General features: G+C 34.4%; 1 protein-coding gene across 6 annotated transcripts in view; it reads right to left on the minus strand.

The window, feature by feature from the left end:
- Nucleotides 1–4,127: 4,127 nt before the first annotated feature.
- Nucleotides 4,128–22,734, minus strand: part of Sanbr (SANT and BTB domain regulator of CSR) — a 62,414-nt gene continuing 43,807 nt past the window's right edge. For all 6 annotated transcript variants that reach the window (XM_058572889.1, XM_046423368.2, XM_046423359.2 and 3 more), the window contains 10 exons: nt 21,265–21,410; nt 20,394–20,493; nt 19,664–19,696; nt 18,546–18,645; nt 12,869–12,960; nt 11,525–11,553; nt 11,369–11,442; nt 10,214–10,302; nt 7,706–7,797; nt 4,128–6,634 (listed from right to left, as the gene is read on the minus strand). In XM_058572889.1, coding sequence (XP_058428872.1) covers nt 6,598–6,634; nt 7,706–7,797; nt 10,214–10,302; nt 11,369–11,442; nt 11,525–11,553; nt 12,869–12,960; nt 18,546–18,645; nt 19,664–19,696; nt 20,394–20,493; nt 21,265–21,410 — 792 coding nt within the window. In that variant the 3' untranslated portion in view covers nt 4,128–6,597. The remainder of the gene's footprint in view (nt 6,635–7,705; nt 7,798–10,213; nt 10,303–11,368; nt 11,443–11,524; nt 11,554–12,868; nt 12,961–18,545; nt 18,646–19,663; nt 19,697–20,393; nt 20,494–21,264; nt 21,411–22,734) is intronic.

Here is a 22,734-nt window from a genome sequence, read left to right on the forward strand (position 1 = left end):
TTAAACATTTCTCACCTTTCAACTTTTCAGAACTATTAGATTCTAAATGCTTATAGAACCTGTGGAATAAATACACAAAATCCTGGATCTGAAAATAAGCAATTCTGATGTTTGAAGGGCATCAAACTTAAATTTCATCTTGTCAGTGGTCAGTCTTGTTCTTTGTTTAGGAGGCTGAGACAGGAGGCTCACAAGTTTCAAAGCCAACCTTGGCCATTTAGTGAGGCCTTAGCAACTTTGGGAAGCCCTGTCTCAAAAAAAAAAAAAAACAAAAACGGGGAGGGGGGTTGTTGTTGGTGGTGGGAAGCTGGGGATGTGAGTTAGTGGTTAAATTGCCCTGGGTTTAATCCCCAGTACAAAAATAAAAATGCATAATGTGTAAGTAAATTAATCCAACATTTTTCTTGTACTTTTAGTGCCACCTCATGGTAGTGCTCTGTGGTCAGAATTTACATTTTTCTGTCTTTTATGCTCCTGAACACATTTTTGACTGTGGTTTCAGTGTTGGTCAGTTAAAGATTATCTGTCACACAGAAGTATGTTTTTCAATTTGTCTTCTCAATAGAGTTACCTGATGATCTTTAAAATATACAGACCCTAGGCCCAATTCCAGAGCCACTATCAGAGAGGCATTAACACTGATTTGTTGGACAAAGTCAGATGTCATTTAAAAAATACTCAGTTCTAGGGGCTGGAGTTGTGGCTCAGTGGTACAGCGCTTACCTAGCACATGCGAGGCCCTGGGTTCAATCCTCAGTACCACATAAAAATAAATAAATAAAGATATTGTGTCCAACTAAAAAATAAATATTTAAAAAAAATACTCAGTTCTATAACTGAAGAAAGAACCACCTGTCATCCCTGAGGACATGGCTTCATATACTCATGCAATAAATAACTATACATTGGGGATGTACTGGGAATTGAACCCAAGGATGCTCTACCGGAGCTATATTCCCTACCCTTTTTTAAATTTTGAGATAGGTTTTCACTAAGTTGCCCAGTCTGACCTTGAACTTACAATCCTCCTGACTCAGCCTCCTGAGTACCCCTGGGATTCCAGGAGTACACAAGGGCACCAGGATATTGATGAGTATTTGTGGCTAAAAATGCAAACACTTTAGAAATCCCTTTAAATATTTATTTCTGATGTAAAATAATTCTGAGTTGTGTGCAGTAGTGCATGCCTGAAATTTCAGCAACTCATGAAATTGAGGCAGGAGGATTGCAAGTTCAAGGCCAGCCTGGACAACTTAGGGATGCACTAAATAATTTAATGAGACCCTGTCTCAAAATAAAAATAAACAAATAAATAATAAAATCATTCTGACAGTTGCTATACTCCTTACTAAAGCTTTATTATTTCTTTAATTTTTTTTTTTTTAGTACCAGAGATTGAAACTGGGATGCTTAACCACTGAGCCATATCCCTAGTTCTTTTTATTTTTTAATTTTTGGATACTGTGGATTGAACTCAGGGGCACTCAACCACTGAGCCACGTCCCCAGCCTTATTTTGTATTTTATTTAGAGACAGGGTCTCACTGAGTTAATTGGTGCCTTGCAGTTGCTGAGGCTGGCTTTGAACTTGCAATCCTCCTGCCTCAACTTCCTGAGCCGCTGGGATTACAGGTGTGTGCCACCATGTCCAGTCTTTTTTTTTTTTTTAATTTTGAGACAGGGTCTAAGTTGCTTAGGGACTTGCTAAGCTGCTGAAGCTGGCTTTGAATTTGTGACCCTCCTGCCTCAGCATACTCTCAATGACAATATTGATGTATTAAACAAGTCAACACATACATGTAAAGCACTTGGAACACTGACACAGTGCTCAAAAAATATTAGCTATAATTATTAGACTACATAAAATACTTAGCCTTGACTCATGTTATTCCCCCACCTATATCCGTATCTTTTTGTTTTGCCAATTATTGAAGTTATCTCCTTGCTCAAATCTCACTTCCTTTATGAGGTTAGATTTTGCACTCATTTCTCTCTTCTCTGACTTGTGTTGTACTCACGACATTGCCACAGTTAATATTCCCATTCCTGTTTTGTTGGTCGACCCCCTGACCAGCTCTATTAGAAATATTTTATTCTCTTTAAAATATATGAAACAGGGCTGGGGCTTGGTTCGGCGATAGCACACTTGCCTGGCAATGTGGGAGGCACTGGGTTTGATTCTCAGCACCACATATAAAAAAAGGTCTATCAACAACTAAAAAATAAAACTAAAAAAATAAAATAAAATATATGAAGCAAACCTGAAAGTGTTCACATTAGTTTATTGATTGACTGATTGATTGATTGTGTGGAGGATTGAACCAGGGCCTTGTGCATGCAAGGCAAGCACTCTACCAACTGATCTATATCCCTAGCCCTTACATTAGTTGATTTTGATTAAGATTTTTTTTTAATATTTATTTTTCAGTTTTTTAGGTGGACACCGTATCTTTTATTTTTATGTGGTGCTGAGGATGAAACCCAGTGCCTCATACATGCTAGGTGAGCACTCTATCACTGAGCCACAACTTTAGCCCCTTGATTAAGATGTTTAATACACTGTTGAAAGAAAACATAGTCAAGAGTTCAGCTTATTTAAATTTTTACTCTACTCAGAATGTGAAGCTGCCCATTTTGGCAGAACTCATGTGGGTTCATGTCTACATCAACCCAAACTAGTATATCTTTTTACAGGATGACAGACAGACTGGTCTTGAGAACCATAATGAAGTATTTGTCCCAAGGCCTCCACTTGTTGAAATTAAAATGCCAGGAGGGGACAGATCAGACTTTGGAGCTATCATTAAGGGTGAACTCCCAAATGTTTGTTGGTGCCAGCTGTTCTCACTGCTGTAGGCTCTGGGGACACAGTAGAGCTCATAGATTCTAGCAAGGGAGACAGACTGCAAATCAAAAACAAAAGGAATATGTCAGAGTAGTAAAGTCATAACACATAGAAATCAAATGATGATCAGAGTGACTTGGGGGTGGCTTTTTTTATATTTGGCACACAGGAAAGGCTTCATGTGAGGAAGTGACATCTAAGCTAACCTCTGGTAATAGATCCTAGGCAGTGGGAATAGGTAATCTGAAGAACTAAAGGTGGAAATAAGCTTCCTTGTTGGGAGGATCAGGTAGGCTGTGCTCGAATGTTGAAATAAGAGGAAAAAGGAGATCCAAGGGGCAGCCAGGGCCTAGCCATGTAAAAATTTGCAAACCCAAGTTATAGAGGTTGTATTTTATTCTAGGTTTGATGGGATGCAATTGGAATTAAAAAAGGTAGTGGTATGATCTGATTTGCATTTTAAAATCAATATAATTGTTTTGTATATAACAAATTATACAGAGGTTGGACTGGAAACCAGGAAATAATTTAGGCTTTTGTAGTACTTTGTGCAAAAGATGTTAATGATTGGGAGTGGTGATAATGAAGATGGAGAGAAGAGAGTAGATACAGGGTATGTAGAGGGTATAGTAAGATGTAGGGCATAGCTAAAGAGCAGTGTGGGGGGGTCACTGGATGGAAATTACTAAGAGGAAACATCAGGGGGAAGATTCTGATAAACCATCTAAACAAGATTCTTGGTGACAGGCCAGGTGATCCAACATCGCATAGTGCAAGAGGAACCTGATCAAATGCCAAGGATAATCAGGTATTGAGGATACAGTGTTCTTGCCAAAATGACATAGCGGTTTTTAGCTATGGGCCTAGAAGTGCAGAGGGGCCTAGAAGGGTTTGACTAAATTTGGCCAAGAAGACTTTTTGTCAGTGCACACACACCAGTATTAGCAATTCAAATTCTAGGAAGAGGGATATCAAACTTTCATAAAGGAACCTTCTAAATGTTAACATAACAATGTAACAATTATAGTTGACCTCTATGGAGGGCTTACCATAAAACCAGAAAATACTGGACTAATTATTTAGATTAACTCAATCCCTCCAACAATCCAATAAGGGTGAGAAGAATATTATCCTGTCTTCTTCCCCAGCAGATCATCTTTTGATGAGTGGGAAAGTTAGCCTATGAGAACTGGACTGGCTGAGTAGCCCAGTGCCTTTTTCCTGGGAGTTGTGCAACCTGTTCAATGATAGTCAAAAGTTGGCTGAAGAATTATTCCTAGATATTGGAGACAAATGCCTTTTTATATTTATTAAAATTTACCATTAGCAGATAAACATGACAGAGATTCAGCCTCAGCTTCCAAAGCAATTAACACATTTTACAATATTTGCCTAAGCAGAAAACAACAGGCAAAACAATGGCATTCTGTGCAATCAGCATTGTTATCAGATCATCTTTCCTGCACTGCTTTTACTCATTTGCTTGTTTATTTTTGAAGAGCCATGGAAGGCGCCCAGGGCTGAGCTACACCCCAGACCTTCAGCAATATTTTACCCCTGAATATTTTGCTAAATCCTTACCAGGGTACCTTCATTCAAAATACTTTCAAAACTTAAAAGAATTCACCTTGAAACACTAATTTTCCATGAAAACCCATGGAATCTAGAACAATGAGGACTTTTTCAGAGAGTATGAAATAATTCAGATGAAGAGACTTTCCAAACAACTTTTGTTACTAAGGTTTATTTCAATTTAAGAAATGTGAATTCAGAATTAGTGTAATGTAAATCTCAAAGTTTGTGGCAAAAGAACTGCTATTAAGGGTTTGGGTAAAATCTTGATGGAGCCAGGTGTGGTGTTGCACACCTGTAATCCCTGCTACTTGGGAGGCAGAGGCAAGTTTGATGATAGCATGGGCAACTTAGTGAGACCCTGTCTCAATATTTTTTTTTTTTTTAAAAGGGCTGGGAATGTAGCTCAGTGCTAAAGCACTTGCTGAGCATGTACAAGGCCCTGTGTCCAATTCCTGAAAAGAAAAAAAAATTTTTGTGGTACTTGTGCATGTATATAGACAGACATTAACAAAATAAGAAGCACATTCTGAAGATAATCAAATTTGGACAAATTCTGGTTTGTAAAAATAAATTCAGTTCCCCCAGGAGAAGTAATTTGCATTTTCACCATCAGTTAAAAATGAAAAGAGCATATTTTTCTCTTCTAATTGTGACCATCACAGCACTGTACAAAGTGCAGTACAGTTTGTACTAAAGTACAACAAACCCAAATTCTTTTTATCAGAGAATACAGTAAACCACAAGACTCTTAGTTAAACAGGGCTTACATATAATGTACTACAAAACATTTTCTTTTGAAAATAAGTACTGTATAATCTATTTCCAAGCATCAAACAATTGAAACAAATACATACTGGAACAAAATTTCCAAACAGTTTAAAAATTTATATACATACAAAGCCATATATATAACATCAAATAACATCTAGTTTTATATATGTAAACTAAACATTCACTAAAAATGATTTCTGAATGTGTAAACTAAGTATACCACTTGAACATTTAAAAAGAAATTGATGTTCTGTTACACATTATCAAAGTCTATCCTCTGAATAATTTGAAGACATTTCTACTAAAAGGCAAATACAGACTAAAAATAGAAACAGTGCATCTCAAAGTTTTTCAGACTTACATATCAGTAATTTTCAAACACATAATTTATTGTGTGCTATTGTTTGAAACAAATTTTCCCTGAGCACTTTCTGTCTGGTTAGAAAAATTAAAACATGATTTATAAAACAGAATTTTATTTTAATTTTTCTTGAAGTATGTAATTTCTTGCCCATCTGATATATTTGGGAAGTTTTTAGACATCTGTAAGGTAACCAGCAATCATAACTGTTTTAAAGGGCTATTTGAATGGCTACAGAAATATAGATGGGTCTTGAAGCCCTGAGAACTGTACAATGAGTGTCTCACACAACTGAAGTAATTTGTTATCCTAAAACTATCAATAGTTATTTTAACAAATTCAGAATGGCACTAGTTCATAGAGAAAAAAAAGTAATCATTAGTGATTCCAGCTCAGATGATCAAAGGATAAGCATCGAAAACTGAAAACCAAAGTTGCATTAGCATTCTATTTTCTATGAAATAATGCTGAAAAAGAAACTAACCCTTCTGCCCAACACAGTATTTAAATACCTACCTCACCTTGAAACTTTATTAATGCAGTTTTGAGATCTGTTGCTCCTTAATATTCATGCAGATTTATAATCAGTATCACTGGAAATTTCATCATACAAACTGCAGTTCTCAATGCTATACCCAAGATTTACAGCCCAAAAGACATACTACGATCAGTGCACATGTACAGTAACACTACCAGTTGTGTTCCCTTATTATTTAAGGTCTTAAGACCCTTAGCCACTTGACCATTTAGGCCTCTTCTCTTCAAATAAATAATAACAAATATTAGGAATCTTAACTATGCAAAATTTGTAAATTGTTTTCTACATAGCCTAGAATTATACTAAAAGAAAATTGGAAGTTTCATATTTACAATTAGATTTTCATAAAACCTAACTATATATGTCTCTTAGCATTGTGATTTATGTGTCTTGCAAGAACAATTAATAAATAGAACATTGAGAAGTTATCATTCTGAAGATCTTCAAGAAGCAAGCAATTTCAGATGTCCAGGAAGTTATCTTCTGTCTTTTTATATTTTAAGGTGCTTTATACAGGACGCCCTGGACCAAAACGACTTTTAGACCTAGATTTTTTTTAAACAGAAAAGAAGGTCAGAGTTGCTTCTAGAATAATAGGAAGTTGCCGCTGCTTTTAAGATTGTTTGCTTGACAATATTCAAAGTTTAATGAAATTTCATATAGCTCCATAATTAATTTTTAAAACCCCTTGGAGTAAGATATATTTTGGAATTCATATTAAGAGATCATATGGTATGCATAATGTATAGGAGCAGGGTCCTGTACACATTGTTTCTTCAGTGAAACAAATGAACATTTATATTAAGTGAGAAAAGTGAAGACTACAAATATCAGAGCAGATTAGTTCAAGTTTGTTTTTTTATTTTCTCCCAGTACTGGAGACTGAACCCAGGGATAGAGAAGCACTTTGTCACAGAGCTATAATCCCCAATCCCTTTTTAAGCAATTTTGAGATAGGATTTTAGTAAATTGTTTAGGCAGTCTTTGATCCTGTGATCTCAAGTAGATGGGATTACAGGCATGGACCACTGCACCTGGCCTCAGTTAAAGGTTGAATTGACACAAATGTACAAACTGACTCACCCACCAAAAAACCTTTGACTTTCTGAGCTTTCTCTATTTCAAAATTATAGATAAGATATTAGAATGTATAATATATTAATATTCAAATCTCAATCTTTAAAAGAAAATTTGTGATATAAAATGACATAAGATTTATAAGTTATATTTTATTAAGAAAAACAAAATAATAAAACAAGAAATGGGAAAGACTTCATGGATTTATATGAAGTAATAATATATAATCTACAAAGACTACAAAAATTTTGCTAATTCACAGTTGCATTGTAGCTTTCATTTTTATCAGCATTGGTTTATGAAGCCGGCCCAATAAGTGAAAAACTAAAACAAAAACAAAATAAAACCTTATTCTTTCATTAAATTTTGTGTTCATGAACTTTTCTTAGTTTTGGGGTTAAAATCTGGTTCTGATTGATGGTTAATCCTTGAAGCAAGACATAAAACCAAACATAAATAATGTGCTTCTAGTGTTTTTGGCTTTAAAAAAAAAATCACTTCAAAATCATGGCCTTCTGAATTAGTTTCTGCTAATTTACCTTGTGTTTTTCTCTGAGCTGTTTTGCCGTGCACTGACTGGTACGGAGGCTTTGATTTGTGCTTCGAGCCTGGAATAAATACCTCCTGCGAACTACAAAATAAAGAAGCAAAATTAAGTTATTTTTCAAGGAATAAACAGAAGCTCTGTTTTACTAAAATAGCATATTCTTAAATTAATAAATTATGGTATTTTTAGTCCTTAAAATTCAGACTTTTTGAGGGGTATAATTTACATACAGTAAAATTCACCCTTTTAGCCTACATTTTGGGGTTTTGACAAATGCATATAGTTTTGTAACTACTGTCACAATGAAGATACAGGATAATTCTATCACCCCCCAAAAAATCCTGTGTCCCTTTTAAATTATCCATCTACCACTATAAATTCCTGGCAACCACTCATCTGTTTTCTGTTTCTACAGCTTTGTATTTTCCAGAACATTTTTTTTGTGTGTGTGTGTGTGTGTATCATATAGTACATACAGCCCATTTCTCTCACTTAGCATATAATGTACAGGGGATTTATACACGTTGTTGTATACATTTGGAGTTTGTTGTCTTTTGTATGTACGTATCCATTTGTTAAATGTAAAACTTTTGATGATAAGAATTCTCTGAATAAAGGGGCTTATTGAGGCATTACAGAAATTAAAACAGAACAAAGAAAGGACCAGGTTCTGGGACAACTTATCTAGCTACTAGCAAGATTAGATAGCAGTTGAGCTTATTCAACCTGGAGACTGGGAGTATTCTTACAATGAAAATTGGAAAATTAAGGCAATAAGTTGCTTACATCAAATTTACATTAGTTACTGATAAAAGTGGCAGGGTATGATGAAGCAGGGGAAGCTTTGGGGTGGGAGGACAGTCTACCACAGAGAAGTATTTGATATTTGAGGATTGGTTGAGGTTCATAGTTGAGAAAATTGTTTTATGAGCTGACTGCATCTGACATTCAGTAAACTGGGGTGTAAGTCAAGCTTTCAACATATATTCCTATATTACTTCCTCTCTTTTCTTTTTCCTATTCATCTTTTGGCTTTTTTTTTTTTTTTTTGGCAGCACCCAGAGCCTCAAGCATGCTAGGCAGGCACTATACTTCTGAGCTACATCCTCAGCCCTTTTTACCTTTTTATTTTGTTTTGAGATAGGGTCTCGATAAGTTGCCCAGGCTGGCCTTGATCTTGTGATCTTACTGCCTCAGCCTCTGGAGTGGCTAGAATTATGGTCATGCACCATTCTGCTGGCTTCCAGCCCTTCTTAATTTACCATATCTTGTAATTTTATTCTTGTCACATTTACCAGGAAAAGGACATCATTTGGGAGTGTAACTAATTTTTGGTATTTATTAGTAAAACCACTATAATTGTATAAACTAATTTATATGGTGAGTGTTTAGAAATTGCTACACTATTTTCCAAATGGCCAATTTTTTCATTCCTACTAGCTCTTATATGAGAGTTAGTTGCTTTACATACTCATTAGCACTTGGTACTTTTTTAAAATTTCAGACACTTTTAGTTAGTGTATAGTGGTATGGCATTGAGGTTTTAATTTGTATTTCCCTAATGACTAATTATGTTGCATCTTTTCATCTGTTTATTTGCCATCTGACTCCCTTCTTTCAAAGTGTTTGATTAATCCTTTGCCTATTTATTTTAATTGAGTTATTACTGAGTTTGGAGAGTTCTTTACAAATAACTGTTTTGTATCTATTTTCTATTAGTTTACACAGCTTGTCTTTTCATTCTCTTAACAGTGTTATTGAAAAATAACTTTAAATTGGGATGAATATGATTTGTCAATTTTTTCTTTTATGTTAGTGAAAAAAGAATGCAATCAACAAGAATTTATATATGTATCTTTTGTAATTGGTGTTGTAGCTAAGAAATATTTGTCTATCCCGTGGTTACAGATATTTTCTCCTATATGTATTTTATTTTATTTTTGATGCTGGGCCTCATGCATGCTAAGCACATTTTTTACCAGTGAGCTATACCCTTAGCAGGAAAGTAAAATTTAAATAAAAGGATTAGGGCAAGAGTTATAGTACATACAAAACATAAATACTTATGATAATACATGATACTGTGACTCATATGTAATTCTAGTTAGAATGCAGGCATTTCTAGTCATCATTTTCAGCAAGATCTCATCTTATTTTAGAGATAACATCTAAATGACACACACAAAGTTGATCAAAATTAGCACATTCAGAAAAGCTGCCCTCTGGATAGTTAGCATTTGGTTAAGAAGAACAGTTATTCTACTTTTGGTGTGACATCACACTTCAGTGACATTATAGTTCATTATGTATGATATAAAGGACCCCTGGACCACAGATAATAGAAAACTTATGTGAATTGTGGCTAAATGGTACAGAACACAAAATTACCTAAATTGTTCTTTTAAAATTCTTCTTAAAACATCTTTATACTCTTTATGTTAAAAATAAAATTATGGAGGAATGTTCATGTAAGTATAATATAATAGTGAACAGTTCTTACTTCTTTTGTTTCCTTTGACTTGACTCGGTCCAGATCACCCAATCTCATTTTTATTAGATGCCCTGTAATTTCAGACATCCGCCGCTGATCTGAAGGTAAAAAATGATAAGTATTATTTCTCATGAGGATGACTTATAATTTTTATTTCTTAAAGAAGACTGTAATCAGCAAGGGTTTACAAATGTATCTTGTGCTATTATTTTTCAGATGCATACTTCTATGAAGAATTTAAGGCAAGTGGAAAAATGACTTGTATTTTGATAATTGTGCTGATTTTTAGGTTACTATAAACCTATGATTTGGATATGATTTGAGTATGTCCCCCAAAGGTTTATGTGCTAGAAGCCTGATGTCCAGCGTAGTGATTTTTATTTTTTTAAATTGGGGATTGAAATCAGGGGCACTCTACCACTGATTATATCCCCAACACTTTATTTTTCATTTTTATTTTAAAACCCGGTCTTGCTAAGTTGCTGAGGCTTGCCTCAAACTTGTGATTATCCTGTCTCAGCCTCCCAAGTTGCTGAGATGACAGGTGTGTGTCACCATGCTTGGCCTTCAGTGTGGTGATTCTCAGAGGCCGTGGAACCTTTCAGAGGTGGTAGAACCTTTAAGAGGTGGTAGCACCTTTAAGAGACGGGGCCTAGTGGAATGTAGTTAGGTCACTGGGAACACCATCTTTGGAAGAGTTTAATGTAGTCCTTGTGGGACTGTGCTTAATTCCTACAAGAGCAAATTATTATGAAAAGAATAAGCCTGACCCCCAAATCTCTTTCTCTTCCTGCTTTGCTATGTAATCTCTCTCTCTTGCATATGCTCCCACCACGATGCCATTTGCCATGTGGTGATGTAGCCAGAAGGCCTTCACCAGACCAAACATTTTGTTGTAACAACAGAAAATAGACTAAGACATAGCCTAAAACATATTCAGTCATTTTTTACAGAAAAAGTAGGGGGCAAAAGTCAGTCTAAAAGGTCTCAAAATTATAGACTCATTAAACAATACATTTTTCATTGAATTATCTAGTAATGAAATCCTGGTTGGTGACTTAAGATAATGTGCAAGTTTGGGGACTTATACCATATAAAACCTTTGAAGTTATTCAGCATACTTCATAAAATAAAAGATGTTCTTATCCACATAATAAATTTTACCATCTTCTCTTTGTGCATCTTGGTTGAATCTCAAGGACCTTGTGGCATCCCATTTATTCTTCTGCATACTCACACTATTGAAAACATTTTAAAAAAATTAGCATTGATGCTTCTTTAAGAGTAGATATTTTAATTAGATTAAAGAATAATACTTACATGAAAGGAGACACATCTCTAGAAGCTGACTAAAAAATTAGACAACATTAAGCCCCAATTAGAACATATTTACAAATTAGTTTTATAGCTAATTATAAAAACAGTTTACATTTATTGAGCCAAAAGCATTCAATAAATACCAAGTGCATCTACAGCACCAAGAACATTTACAAGTGTATTTCATTTAAACCTTGCAACAACCATGTGCAGCAGGCAATATTTTATGATCTTCATAATAAAATAGGCTGAGAGAAGTTAAGAAAGTTCTCCAAAGAGATATAGACCTAGAATTTGAATCTACTTTGTCAGTTATGAACATTTAAATTGGGTTTGAATTAAATCTAATTTGTGAGCCTGTGCTACCTAACACAAAGATGAAGGTACAACCTGTCCAATCTCAGCCCCAGCCTTTCACGTATTTTTGGAACTCATAATTTCTGTTTTTAGTCAACTGCAGCTATTACTGTCCTTAGTCCTATCTGTTTTTTTACTCCTTCCTTTAATGGCATAGGGAAATAAAAATCACTTGAAAGGCCATAAAATATAATTTGTTTTTAATTAATTAATTAATTTTGGGTACCAGGGATTAAACTCAGGGATACTTGGCCACTGAGCCACATCCCCAGCCCTATTTTGTATGTTATTTAGAGACAGGGGTCCCACTGAGTTGCTTAGCACCTCGTTTTTGTTGAGGCTGGCTTTGGACTTCAGATCCTCCTGCCTCAGCCTCCTGAGCTGCTGGGATTACAGGCATGTATCACTGTGCCCAGCTTATTTTTAATTTTAAAAGTCTACTTCCCTCTTATTTTTTGAATAAGTGATATTGGTTTAAAATCCAAAAGGTTCAAATAGCAAACATAATAGAAAGCCTCTTACATTTTTTAAAAATATTTTTTAGTTGTCAATGGACCTTTATTTTTATACATAGTGCTAAGTATTGAACCCAGTGCCTCACACATGCCAGGCAAGTGTTCTACCACAGAGCAGCAAACCCAGCCCTGAAAGCCTCTTACCTTTATCCTCTCCACATTCAGTTCCTTTCCTTAGGGCCAATCAATCTTATCAATTTCTTATGTAGCTTTCTAGAGATAGTTTATGTATATATAAGGAAATTCATACATATTTCCCCATCTCCTTTACACTGTGCACATTGTTTTGCACCTTCTGTTTTTTCATTTGTCAATATATCTTAAAGATCTTTAATCTCAATCTATAAAGAATATCATTCATTTTTACATTACTAGCATTCCATGAGACACTCATTACACTTCTATGTTTTATTTTTCCTGAATATACTTGCTTATTTCTTCATATGAACTTTAGAATAAAAAAATGATCAGTTACCTTCTCCAATGCCTTTTCTTTCTTTTGTGCACAGGGTGAAGACATCTGCTTTTTTGGTGGTTTAGTGAACTTCTTTGGTTTCTCCTTTTTCCCTGATTATGGAAGGTCAATGTTATGAGTATAAGTCTCAGACCTCTCCAATTTACTTGCTACTTTTTAAAAAATACCTTTATTTTGTTTATTCAGTTATTCAGTGCCTCACACATGCTAGGCAAGTGCTCTACCACTGAGCCACAACCCCAGCCCCTTACTTGCTACTTTTAAACAATAAAATCATTTTTAAAAAACCCTAAAAATCTAAAAACTACCTTTGGACAAAACCCAAAAATACAGAGAAATTAAACTGAAACTGCCTTACATGAGTTCATTTTAATTACATTTTTCCTTCTATTTGGTGAAATTTTTTTGGGGAAAAAAATTTTGGGAGGAAAAAAAATATGAAGTCCCACTTATATGAAATAGGAAAAATGATGGAGAAATTACATATTTATTTTCTGAATTTGACAATGGAATCATTTTCTAATTCCAAAATTTTTACTTAAAATTACTGTAATGTAGAAAAATACAATTTGAGAATGGGGGGAGTAGTCATACACATACAAAATCTTTTTTTTTTTTAGTTGTAGATGGACATAATACTTTTATTTAATTTATTTATATGCGGTGCTGAGGATTAAACCCAGGGCCTCACACATGCTAGGCGAGCACTCTACCACTGAGCCACAACCTCAGCCCCCACATACAAAATCTTTAAAATGTTTTTTGCTCAGGAAGGAGGTAGGACAGTAATGATCTTGGGAAGATGCTGAGTTTAGATAAATTATATTCTGGACTAAGTCATTCTTGGAGTCAATATTCTGAATCTATCCTGGCTGACTATGAAGTGGACAAAGGAGGGGAAAAAATACAAGGAGGGGGAAGAAGCATTCCATAAAAACAATATATGAAGGTAAGGACTATACTGAATAACTGTTTCCCAAATTAAATTATTTGTTTACCTTCTCCAGAAGTCTTGCTATATTGTTTAAGAAGGAAACTATCAAAATGATAAGTGGAAAACCCATGCTACATAGACAATAACCTTGAAGATGCTGTAACAAAAAATTAATAATCTAGATAGATTTACTTGCTTGCTGACATGCCCTGACCCCCTAACACCTCTCTCTGTTAAACTGGGTAACAAGTTTTATAAAGTTGCTAAAAAATATGGTAGGGTAGGACATATGGTAATGACAATATGAAGGGGCTGAACAATTCCTTACTAATAAAACAGCCATAAAAACAGAACAAAAAATTATAAACAACCATCTGAAGGTAATAGTAAATAGTCAAAGATAGGCTGAAAATTGAGCATTTACACTATAAAAATGCATGAAGTAAAACTGAGTTTGTGGCCTTCTTGCCTGAATGTACTTCCTGGCTCAGGGAGGGAAACTGCAGCCTTATGAGTCCAGGCAGAGGATGACAAGTGTTCAAAGTAATAGAGAAGCTACAATTGTAAAGAAGAAATTTTGGAAGCAAGAAAGTCACACAAGACCTAAAATCTAAAATGTGAGTACAAACTGTCCATATTCTTAGTCAAGTATTAAACTTGGAAACTGTATGAGAGATTCTAGGAAGCCCAGGTAAAAGGCAGGTAGAAACTATGTTGGACCATCCACTCTGCAAAACAGAACTGCTCTTAGTGAGATATGGGAGATTTTTTGTGCTTTTGAATGGATTCTTTCCCCAAACTGCACATATCTCAAGCTTCTGACAGCAAGACATCTTACTGGCTTGATGTATCAGAGTATAGACTTGGATCTGGAAAAACTACTAAAAATTCAGGTGGCATTTGTAAACCACGGGATCCACTAAGTAGGTGAGCCCCAATATCTGAATGTAATCTCTATCTATATCCTTGGCTGACTCCTAAGCTACACAGGATGGTATGACTGGGGATGAGGGTGAGGTAGGCTAAAGCGATAGCCTACCTGTGCAGTTAGCAGTTAAAACACCTGTGCAGAGACAATCATCTACTGCATATCATAGGTGAGACAGTCTGCAATTTGAATCAGGTAAATTAACCACATACTAGAACAACAACAACAAAAATCAACAATCCTCAGAAGAACAAACCAGATTTCAGAGTTGCATAAGGAAAACCTTCATTTTTCAGCCAAAAGTTCCAAAATAGAAATTCTGACCCTCTTAGAAAAGAAACAGTTAACAGAAACTGACTCAGAGAGGGCCTACATATTGGGTTTAGCAGATACTTCAAAACAAATGTTAATAGAGAAAAAATTGTTTTATTTAGTGAACACAAAATGTCAAGCAAGAAGTAGAAACCATAAACAAGAACTGAACAAATTCTGAGCTCTTTTCAACAATAATTAAAATAAAAAACTTTCCTATATAAGCTCAAAAAATTTTGAAATAGCAGAAGAATGAATCAGTAAAAATGAAGATAAAGTATTAGAAATTATCCAATCTAAAGAACAAAGGGCAAAGAGAAGTTAAATGAAAAGAAACAAAGTCTTAAAGTCTGTGGGACAGTATCAATTTATTTTTAAAATTCTTTTGGTGGAATAAGGGGTCAAATGCAGGAGCACCCACCACTAAGCTATATCCCAACCCTTGTTATTTTTAGACAGGGTCTTGCTAAATTGCCCAGGCTGGCCTTGATCTTACAATTCTACTACCTCAGAGTAGCTAGGATTATAGACTTGTACCACTGTACCCAGCTCATCTACTACATGTGCAACTGAAATTCCAGAAGATGAGGGGAAGATATTTAAAGAAACAATGACTGTAAGCTCCCCAAAATTTGTGAAAAACATCAATTTATAGATCTAAGAAGCTCAATAGACCTTAAGCATGATAACGGAAAAGAAAACTATGCCTAGGCACAACATAGTCAAATTTCTAAAAGATAATGATAAAATCTTGAAAACAGCAAGATAAACAGACAAGATAAAATGACACAACAGCAAGATAAAATGACACTATTGATGGCTGACTTCTTGTCAGAAACAGTGCAAGCCAGAAAACAGAGTCTCAGTTACTGAGTAGCTGAGGATTACAGATGCATGCCACCATGTCTAGTCTTTTACATTCTTTTTTTTTTTGTACTGGGGATTAAACTCAGGGGTACTCAATCACTGAGCCACATCCCCAGCCCTGTTTTGTATTTTATTTAGAGACAGGGTCTCACTGAGTTGCTTAGTGCCTCACTGAGGCTGGCTTTGAAGGAGGAATCCTCCTGCCTTAGCCTCCTGAGCTGCTGGAATTACAGGTATGTACCACCACTCCTGGCTAGCCTTTTACATTCTTAAGTGACGTGCAATCATTTAAAGCAAAAATCATAACATTGTTGCGTTTACAATGTATATACAGTTGACCCTACATATTTGTGTTCTACATCTGTGGATTCAATCAACTGCAGATTGAAAATATTGGGGGGAAAAACTGTCTGTACTGAAAATGTACAAACTTTTTTCTTGTCATTAAGATAAAACAATATAGTATAATAATTATTTAAATAGTATTTGTGTCCATCTACAACTAAAAAAAATATTTTAACCCCAGTCACTTTGCAAAAACAATTTTTCAGATTTTTATAAAGTTAAATACATTTACTGTGTGACCCAGAAATTCTATTTTAGGTGTCTCTTCAAGAAAAATGAAAACATGTCCACAGTAATTTGTAAGCAAATATTCACAGCAGCATTATTCATAATAACCAACAATTGGAAGCAACCTAAATGTCCATGAAATTGTGGATAAATAAGGCATACTCTTATAAAGTAATACTACTCTGCAAAAAAAATGAAAAAACTACAGACATATGCAACAATATGGGTGAATCTCAGAAATAAACTATGTGAAAGAAGACAAAGACAAAAGACTGCTCATGATTCCATTCATATGAAATCCTACAAAAAGTAACCATAGTGACAAAAAACGGTTGCCTCAGAATTGAAAGGGAAATTAATGTAAAGGGCAGGATAGAATATTTTGGAATGATATGCTAGACCTGTGTGCCAAAACTCACCAATGCAAAAATGGGTGTGTTTTATTAAATGTAAATTATACCTCAAATAGTTGAAAAACATGAACATATTAGCAATTTCTCCTTGACGAATGAGAAATGAAAAAAAAAATGATAAAATACCAGTTTGGGGTTCAATCTCTGGTACTCCCACAAAATAAAAAACAACAACAACATTTTTTTTTTTCATTAGGGGATTCAACATGTTAAGGAAAATTAAGTAAAACAAAGATAAGACAAAGAGAGGGCCACATTTTTTTTGTTGTTGTTGTTAATGTACCTTTATTTACTTATTTATTTTATGTGGTGCTGAGGATGGAACCCAGTGCCTCACACATGCTAGGCAAGTGCTCTGCCACTAAGCCACAACTCCAGCTCCCCCACATTGTCTTTTTAATGTCATATAAAGGATCATTTAACAGGCCCACTCAATAATTATTTAATTCTCTAAAAAAGCTCCTTTTGCTATTATTTTTATTTTTTAAAAATTTTGATGCTGGAGACCAAACTCAGAGCCTTGTGCATGCTAAATATGTGCTCTATCAACTGAGCTACAACCATAATCTCAACTATCTACTGGTTGAAGTCCAGATATAGTAAAGATACATGTTATCTTGTTTTCCTAACAGAATTGGAAATTATTTCTATCTAATAGAAAATATAACCTCAAAGTTTATTTATTTATTGCTTTGTAGGACATTAATCATTTTGGTAAACTTTATAAACTTTGTTTAACTTTATAAAAATCTGACTTACAATCTTTTTTTAGCATTCTTTTTTCAAATACCTATAAATAGCAGGGTGCAGTGGCCCACACCTGTAATCCCAGCAGCTCTGGAGGCTGAGGCAGGAGGATCTCAAGTTCAAAACCAGCCTTAGCAAAAGCGAGGTGGTGCTAAGCAACTCAGTGAGACCCTGTCTCTAAATAAAATACAAAATATGGCTGGGGATGTGGCTCAATGGCCGAGTGCCCCTGAGCTCAATCCCGGGTACTCCCCACTCACCCCCCAAACCCCCACAAAAACCCAAAAAAACAAATACCTATAACACGTGAGTCTTTAAAAGGCTGTTTTGAACCAATTTTACCTGCTGTTTCTTGAAACCAAGGAGTTGAAAAGTTTTGACCCAACTTCATATTATAGTTGTATAATAAACATGCTTTTTTAAAAAAAATTTTAGTTGTAGATGTACACAATATCTTTCTTTCTTTTCTTCTTTCTTTATTTTTATGTGGTGCTAAGGATTGAACTCAGTACCTCATGCTTGCAAGGCAAGTGCTCTACCGCTGAGCTATAACCCTAGCCCATAAACATGCTTTTAATATTTAAAAAAAATCATACTTATTGAACGGCTTATTTGAGTTCCACTTCAAATCATCTCAGGTTCGTGTCTCTGATCACATTTCGCCTAATCTGAGTCACAGATTACACTGGAAGTGGAAATTGGCAGATTTATTTCTCAGTACACTGTACTTTACAACTTTATGGGAATCTTAAAGGAGCATCCTTTCTTTCTTTTACTCCCAATGTTATAACCTGCCACATAGAAACATTTTAAAGACAATTTCCCAATCCTTGCTTGCATCAAGCTTCAGAATATAACTTCTTCATAAAGAATGTGATTTAATTTTAATTTAGAAGTCAATACTTTGTTTCTTGGATACTTCTTCTTCATCACCAACTTCATCTTCAGTGACCTCAGATCCAGTGGTATATTCTTCTTCTTCTGAAAATAATGACTGTTGTTTCTAAATTAACAAACACATCTATTACAAATATATTATTATCAACTCTGTAATGAATTCCTTAAAACACATTTAACTATACTTATTTTGGATGAATTAGTTGAACAAGAGCTGATAAAATGAATCCTGTCTACCTAGCACAACATTTAGGATATGGTCATAGGAATTTCTATGTTTAGGGCTGGTGATGTAGCTCAGTGGTAGAACACTTGCCAAGCAGAGTGAGTTTACAAGTTTGATCCCCAGCACTGAGAATTTCTATATTCTGGATTGCATTACATCTAATATTTTTAAAAAACATTTTTTAAAGATGTTGATGGAACTTTATTTTATTCATTTATTTATATGTGGTGCTGAGAATCAAATCCAGTGCCTCACACATGCTAGGCAAGTGTTCCACCACTGAGCTACAACCCCAGCACCTACATCTAATATTTTAAAATTTATTTCCTTCACAGAATCTAGAAAAGTGATAGACCGATAATCAGTATTTGTTGAACTTTTGTCACTCAACATGTTACTTGATGTTAAGATTAAATTAAAACACAAAGGTTGGCATTAAAGTTGTTAAACAAGTACATGTGTACACTCTCTCAATGAATGTGGTCTTTATTACTTAAACTTTTCTGTACCTATTAGTCCTATTTGCTATCCCTAACCCAAATTTCTATCCTATTTTTATAAATACTGAGTAAGCAGATTTAAAAAGAACTAATTAAACAATCAAATAATGAGACCTTAGTAGATTTTTTATTTGTTTAATGTTCTATATGTGATTTAAAGTGACTTTAAAAAGTCTTCTAACAAGATCGATGGCTTATGCAATCAGATAATGGAGATGATATGTCCCTCTTAAACAATCTAACAACATTTTTAGTATGTGCAAAATTGAAGAAGTTGAAAAAGTAGATATACATTTCACTAAAACTTACAAAGTAAGTCACTGACAATATTCTATTAAATTAAACTTTAATTTAGGAAGAAAGAGAGCCATAAAAGCTGAATATAATTGCTTACTTACCAGTTGCAGAGTCCAGTTTTTTAGGGACAAGAACTGTAAAAAGAGGAAGAAGAGATTACTAAATCTGCACCCACTCACATTGCACCTCCTTATTTTCACATGGATATTACAGAAGAGTTAAAACAAGTTCCTTTCCCAGTTGAAACAACTTAAAATTCAGGTTGAAACTGATATATTAAGTTAATATATCTGTCTTTTAAATCTTCTGTTAAGAGAAGAATGTGAATGTTTAAAAAAAGCAAAAAGGCCTGGGCATGTAGTTCAGTGGTAGAGTGCTTGCCTAACACACAACAGAGTCTTGGTTTAATTCCCAGAACTACAGGAAAAACAAAAAAGAAAAAGAAAAAAATTGACACTTTTCCAGCTTCATTTCCAAATGATAAGTAAGTCACATGTAAAGATAACATACTTTTTGTTATTTTTGAACAATTTTAAAAAATTGAATGTATTTGAAAAACTAAATATATTTCTGATTTAATAAAAAATTTCATACCAAATGTTATAGAAATAGAGGAGACAAAATATTCATTCATACTATCTTCATTTCTTGGTAGTTCTTAGTTCTTTGAGGGCAAGGAACATATCCTAGCACTCTTATAATCATATCAAGTCAGCATAATACCTTGTTATGATTAGATAGTTCAATTTTAACTTAAACTGACTAAGTTCCTGTCAAACATGAAACCTCATCAATTGCTCATATGGAGAATAAGTAAAATTAGTTACTCACAGCATTGAGCTCTCCAGTTTTGGGGCCCCATGGTGTATGTGGCTCCAGTAAAACATCACATTCTAGACCCTTTTCATCAGAGGAGCCAACTGCAGGATCACTTGAAAGAAAACACATTTTTGTGAATTGTGAAAATTCTTAAAAATTTAAATGAGAATATATTTTAACTGCAAATATTTTATTGTCAATTCTAAGAAAAATGGTTTGGATTAAATTCTCACACCACAAAAAAGAAAGGAATACAGTTTCTGAATATAAGGATGCCATTTCAACATTTTCATTTCTTAATTCATCTAGCAATTCCCCTTTATGGAAAGATGACCTCAACCATCAAAACTTTTTCTAGCTGTATCAATTAAGCAATTAAAAAGGGCTTGGGCTAGGGGTATAGCTTGGAGGTAGAGTATTTGCCTAGTACCTATGAAGTTCTAGGATTCATCCCTAGTAACAACAAAAAAATGGGAGAGGAAGTGGAGGAGGAAGAGGAGGAGGGAGAGAAGGGGAAGGAATAATGAGGAGGTGAAGTAGGAATGCTCAAGCAAATGTGGAAAAAAATTAAAAATCCTCAAAAAATTGGATTTAGAATCCCAACTTTTTTAATCACCAAGAACTCTTCATTAGTTTTTTTTTTTTCTCTTGGATCTCAGATATTTTTAAGTATTTTGCCTACCAAATAAATATCTGCTTACACTTATTGTAAGCTAACATAATTTCAGCTAAATTATCTGAAACAATGAAAACTACTTAAGGACTGACATTATTGATTTGGGAAAGCACTAGATATCAGGGAATTCTGAAATGGGAACCTTCACTGAATTCCCCCACTGAATAAGGCTGTAATTCAGTGTTGTTGGATTTTTTTCCTCCTCACCTAACCAAATCTTTAGAAAAAGGCACAACAATGACATCTTTGTGCTTATTTAGATCATCCAGTATTCTAGTAGTTGGAACGGACAGCAAATCTCCACCTTCACCTTGATCATGAAGCATAACCATGTGGTCCTTCACTTTACAGCCCTGTCATGTAAGAGATACTAAATTAGAGGGGTTGATTCATTAATAAAAACATTTTTTTAAAGATCACTGTTCTTATTCTTCTTTGCTTAGTCAAATCATATTTAAAAACATTTCTTGAAAAAAAAAACAGTAAAAAGATTGAAACATAAGTGTACAGTTTCACAAATACCCAAGAATATCCATTTAACCACCACCCACCTTAAAAAAAGGAAAACACAAATGCACATATGAACCTGTGCACACGCACGCGCACGCGCATACACACTCCAGGAATCAAACACCCATGGGTCCATTCCTGATCATTTAACTGCTTCCCTTCTCCCAAAAGATAATTTCTATCCTCTATCCCAATTGTATGGTACATTCCCAGCCCTTTTTTAAAATTTTGAGACAGTGTCTTGCTAAATTGCCAAGGCTTGTGATTCTCTTGCTTCAGCCTCTTAAATTGCTGGATTACAAGTATGTATGCCTGGCATATTGTCTTTTTTTTGGGTACTGATTTGTAGGATTCATATCTATAAGGTGAGTTTGGGGAACATTTACATCTTTATAATGTTGAGTGTTCCAATTTATGAACATGGTATAACTATCCGTTTTTAAAGTCTCCTTATTTTCTCTCATTAAATAATAGTTTGTTTTCTGCATAGAGTTCTTGCATATATTTTGTTAGGAATAAATCTAGGTACTCACTTCTCAACTCATACCTATATATAGGGAGTGGTTCATCTTTGGTGCTTTATAAATATTTTTTTGTATGGATGATGGTGATGAAAAGCTTTAAGTTCCTTTCACCCACTCATGAAATTTAATTATATAACATTTCAATAGTGTTGCGATCACGGAATATAATCTATACTAGTATACACATACAGCACCAAGATATATGTGCAAGGATGTTCATTACAACACTTGTAATACCATCAATGTGGAAACAACATAAATGTTCATCAACAGGATAATGGTTAAAGAAATTGTGATATATGCATAGTTTGGACTATCACACAGCAGTTAAATGAACTGTCATAGAGAGATAACCTAGGTATGTTGTTGAGTGGAAAAGTGCAAGTTTCAGAATAATATGAGTAGTATAATTCCATATCTGAAACAAAACAAAACAAAACAATACAAATCATTTGTGCCTAAAATGTATTTAAAGTTCCAAAAGGAAACTATTAAACATAGTTACCTATAAGGAAATGGAGACTAAGAGAATGGTGTTAAGAGGGACTTTATTTCTTCTAGTACTTATTTATGTACTGTTAAAAAACTTTTCTACATGAATATATTACTTTTATACTTTAAAAACAATATGAGGAGAAAGGGT

The sequence above is a fragment of the Marmota monax genome, unplaced genomic scaffold, assembly GCF_021218885.2.
Source record: "Marmota monax isolate L192 unplaced genomic scaffold, Marmota_monax_Labrador192_F-V1.1 WCK01_AAM20220418_F8-fsc00015, whole genome shotgun sequence".
In the NCBI taxonomy this organism is placed as follows: Eukaryota; Metazoa; Chordata; class Mammalia; order Rodentia; family Sciuridae; genus Marmota; species Marmota monax.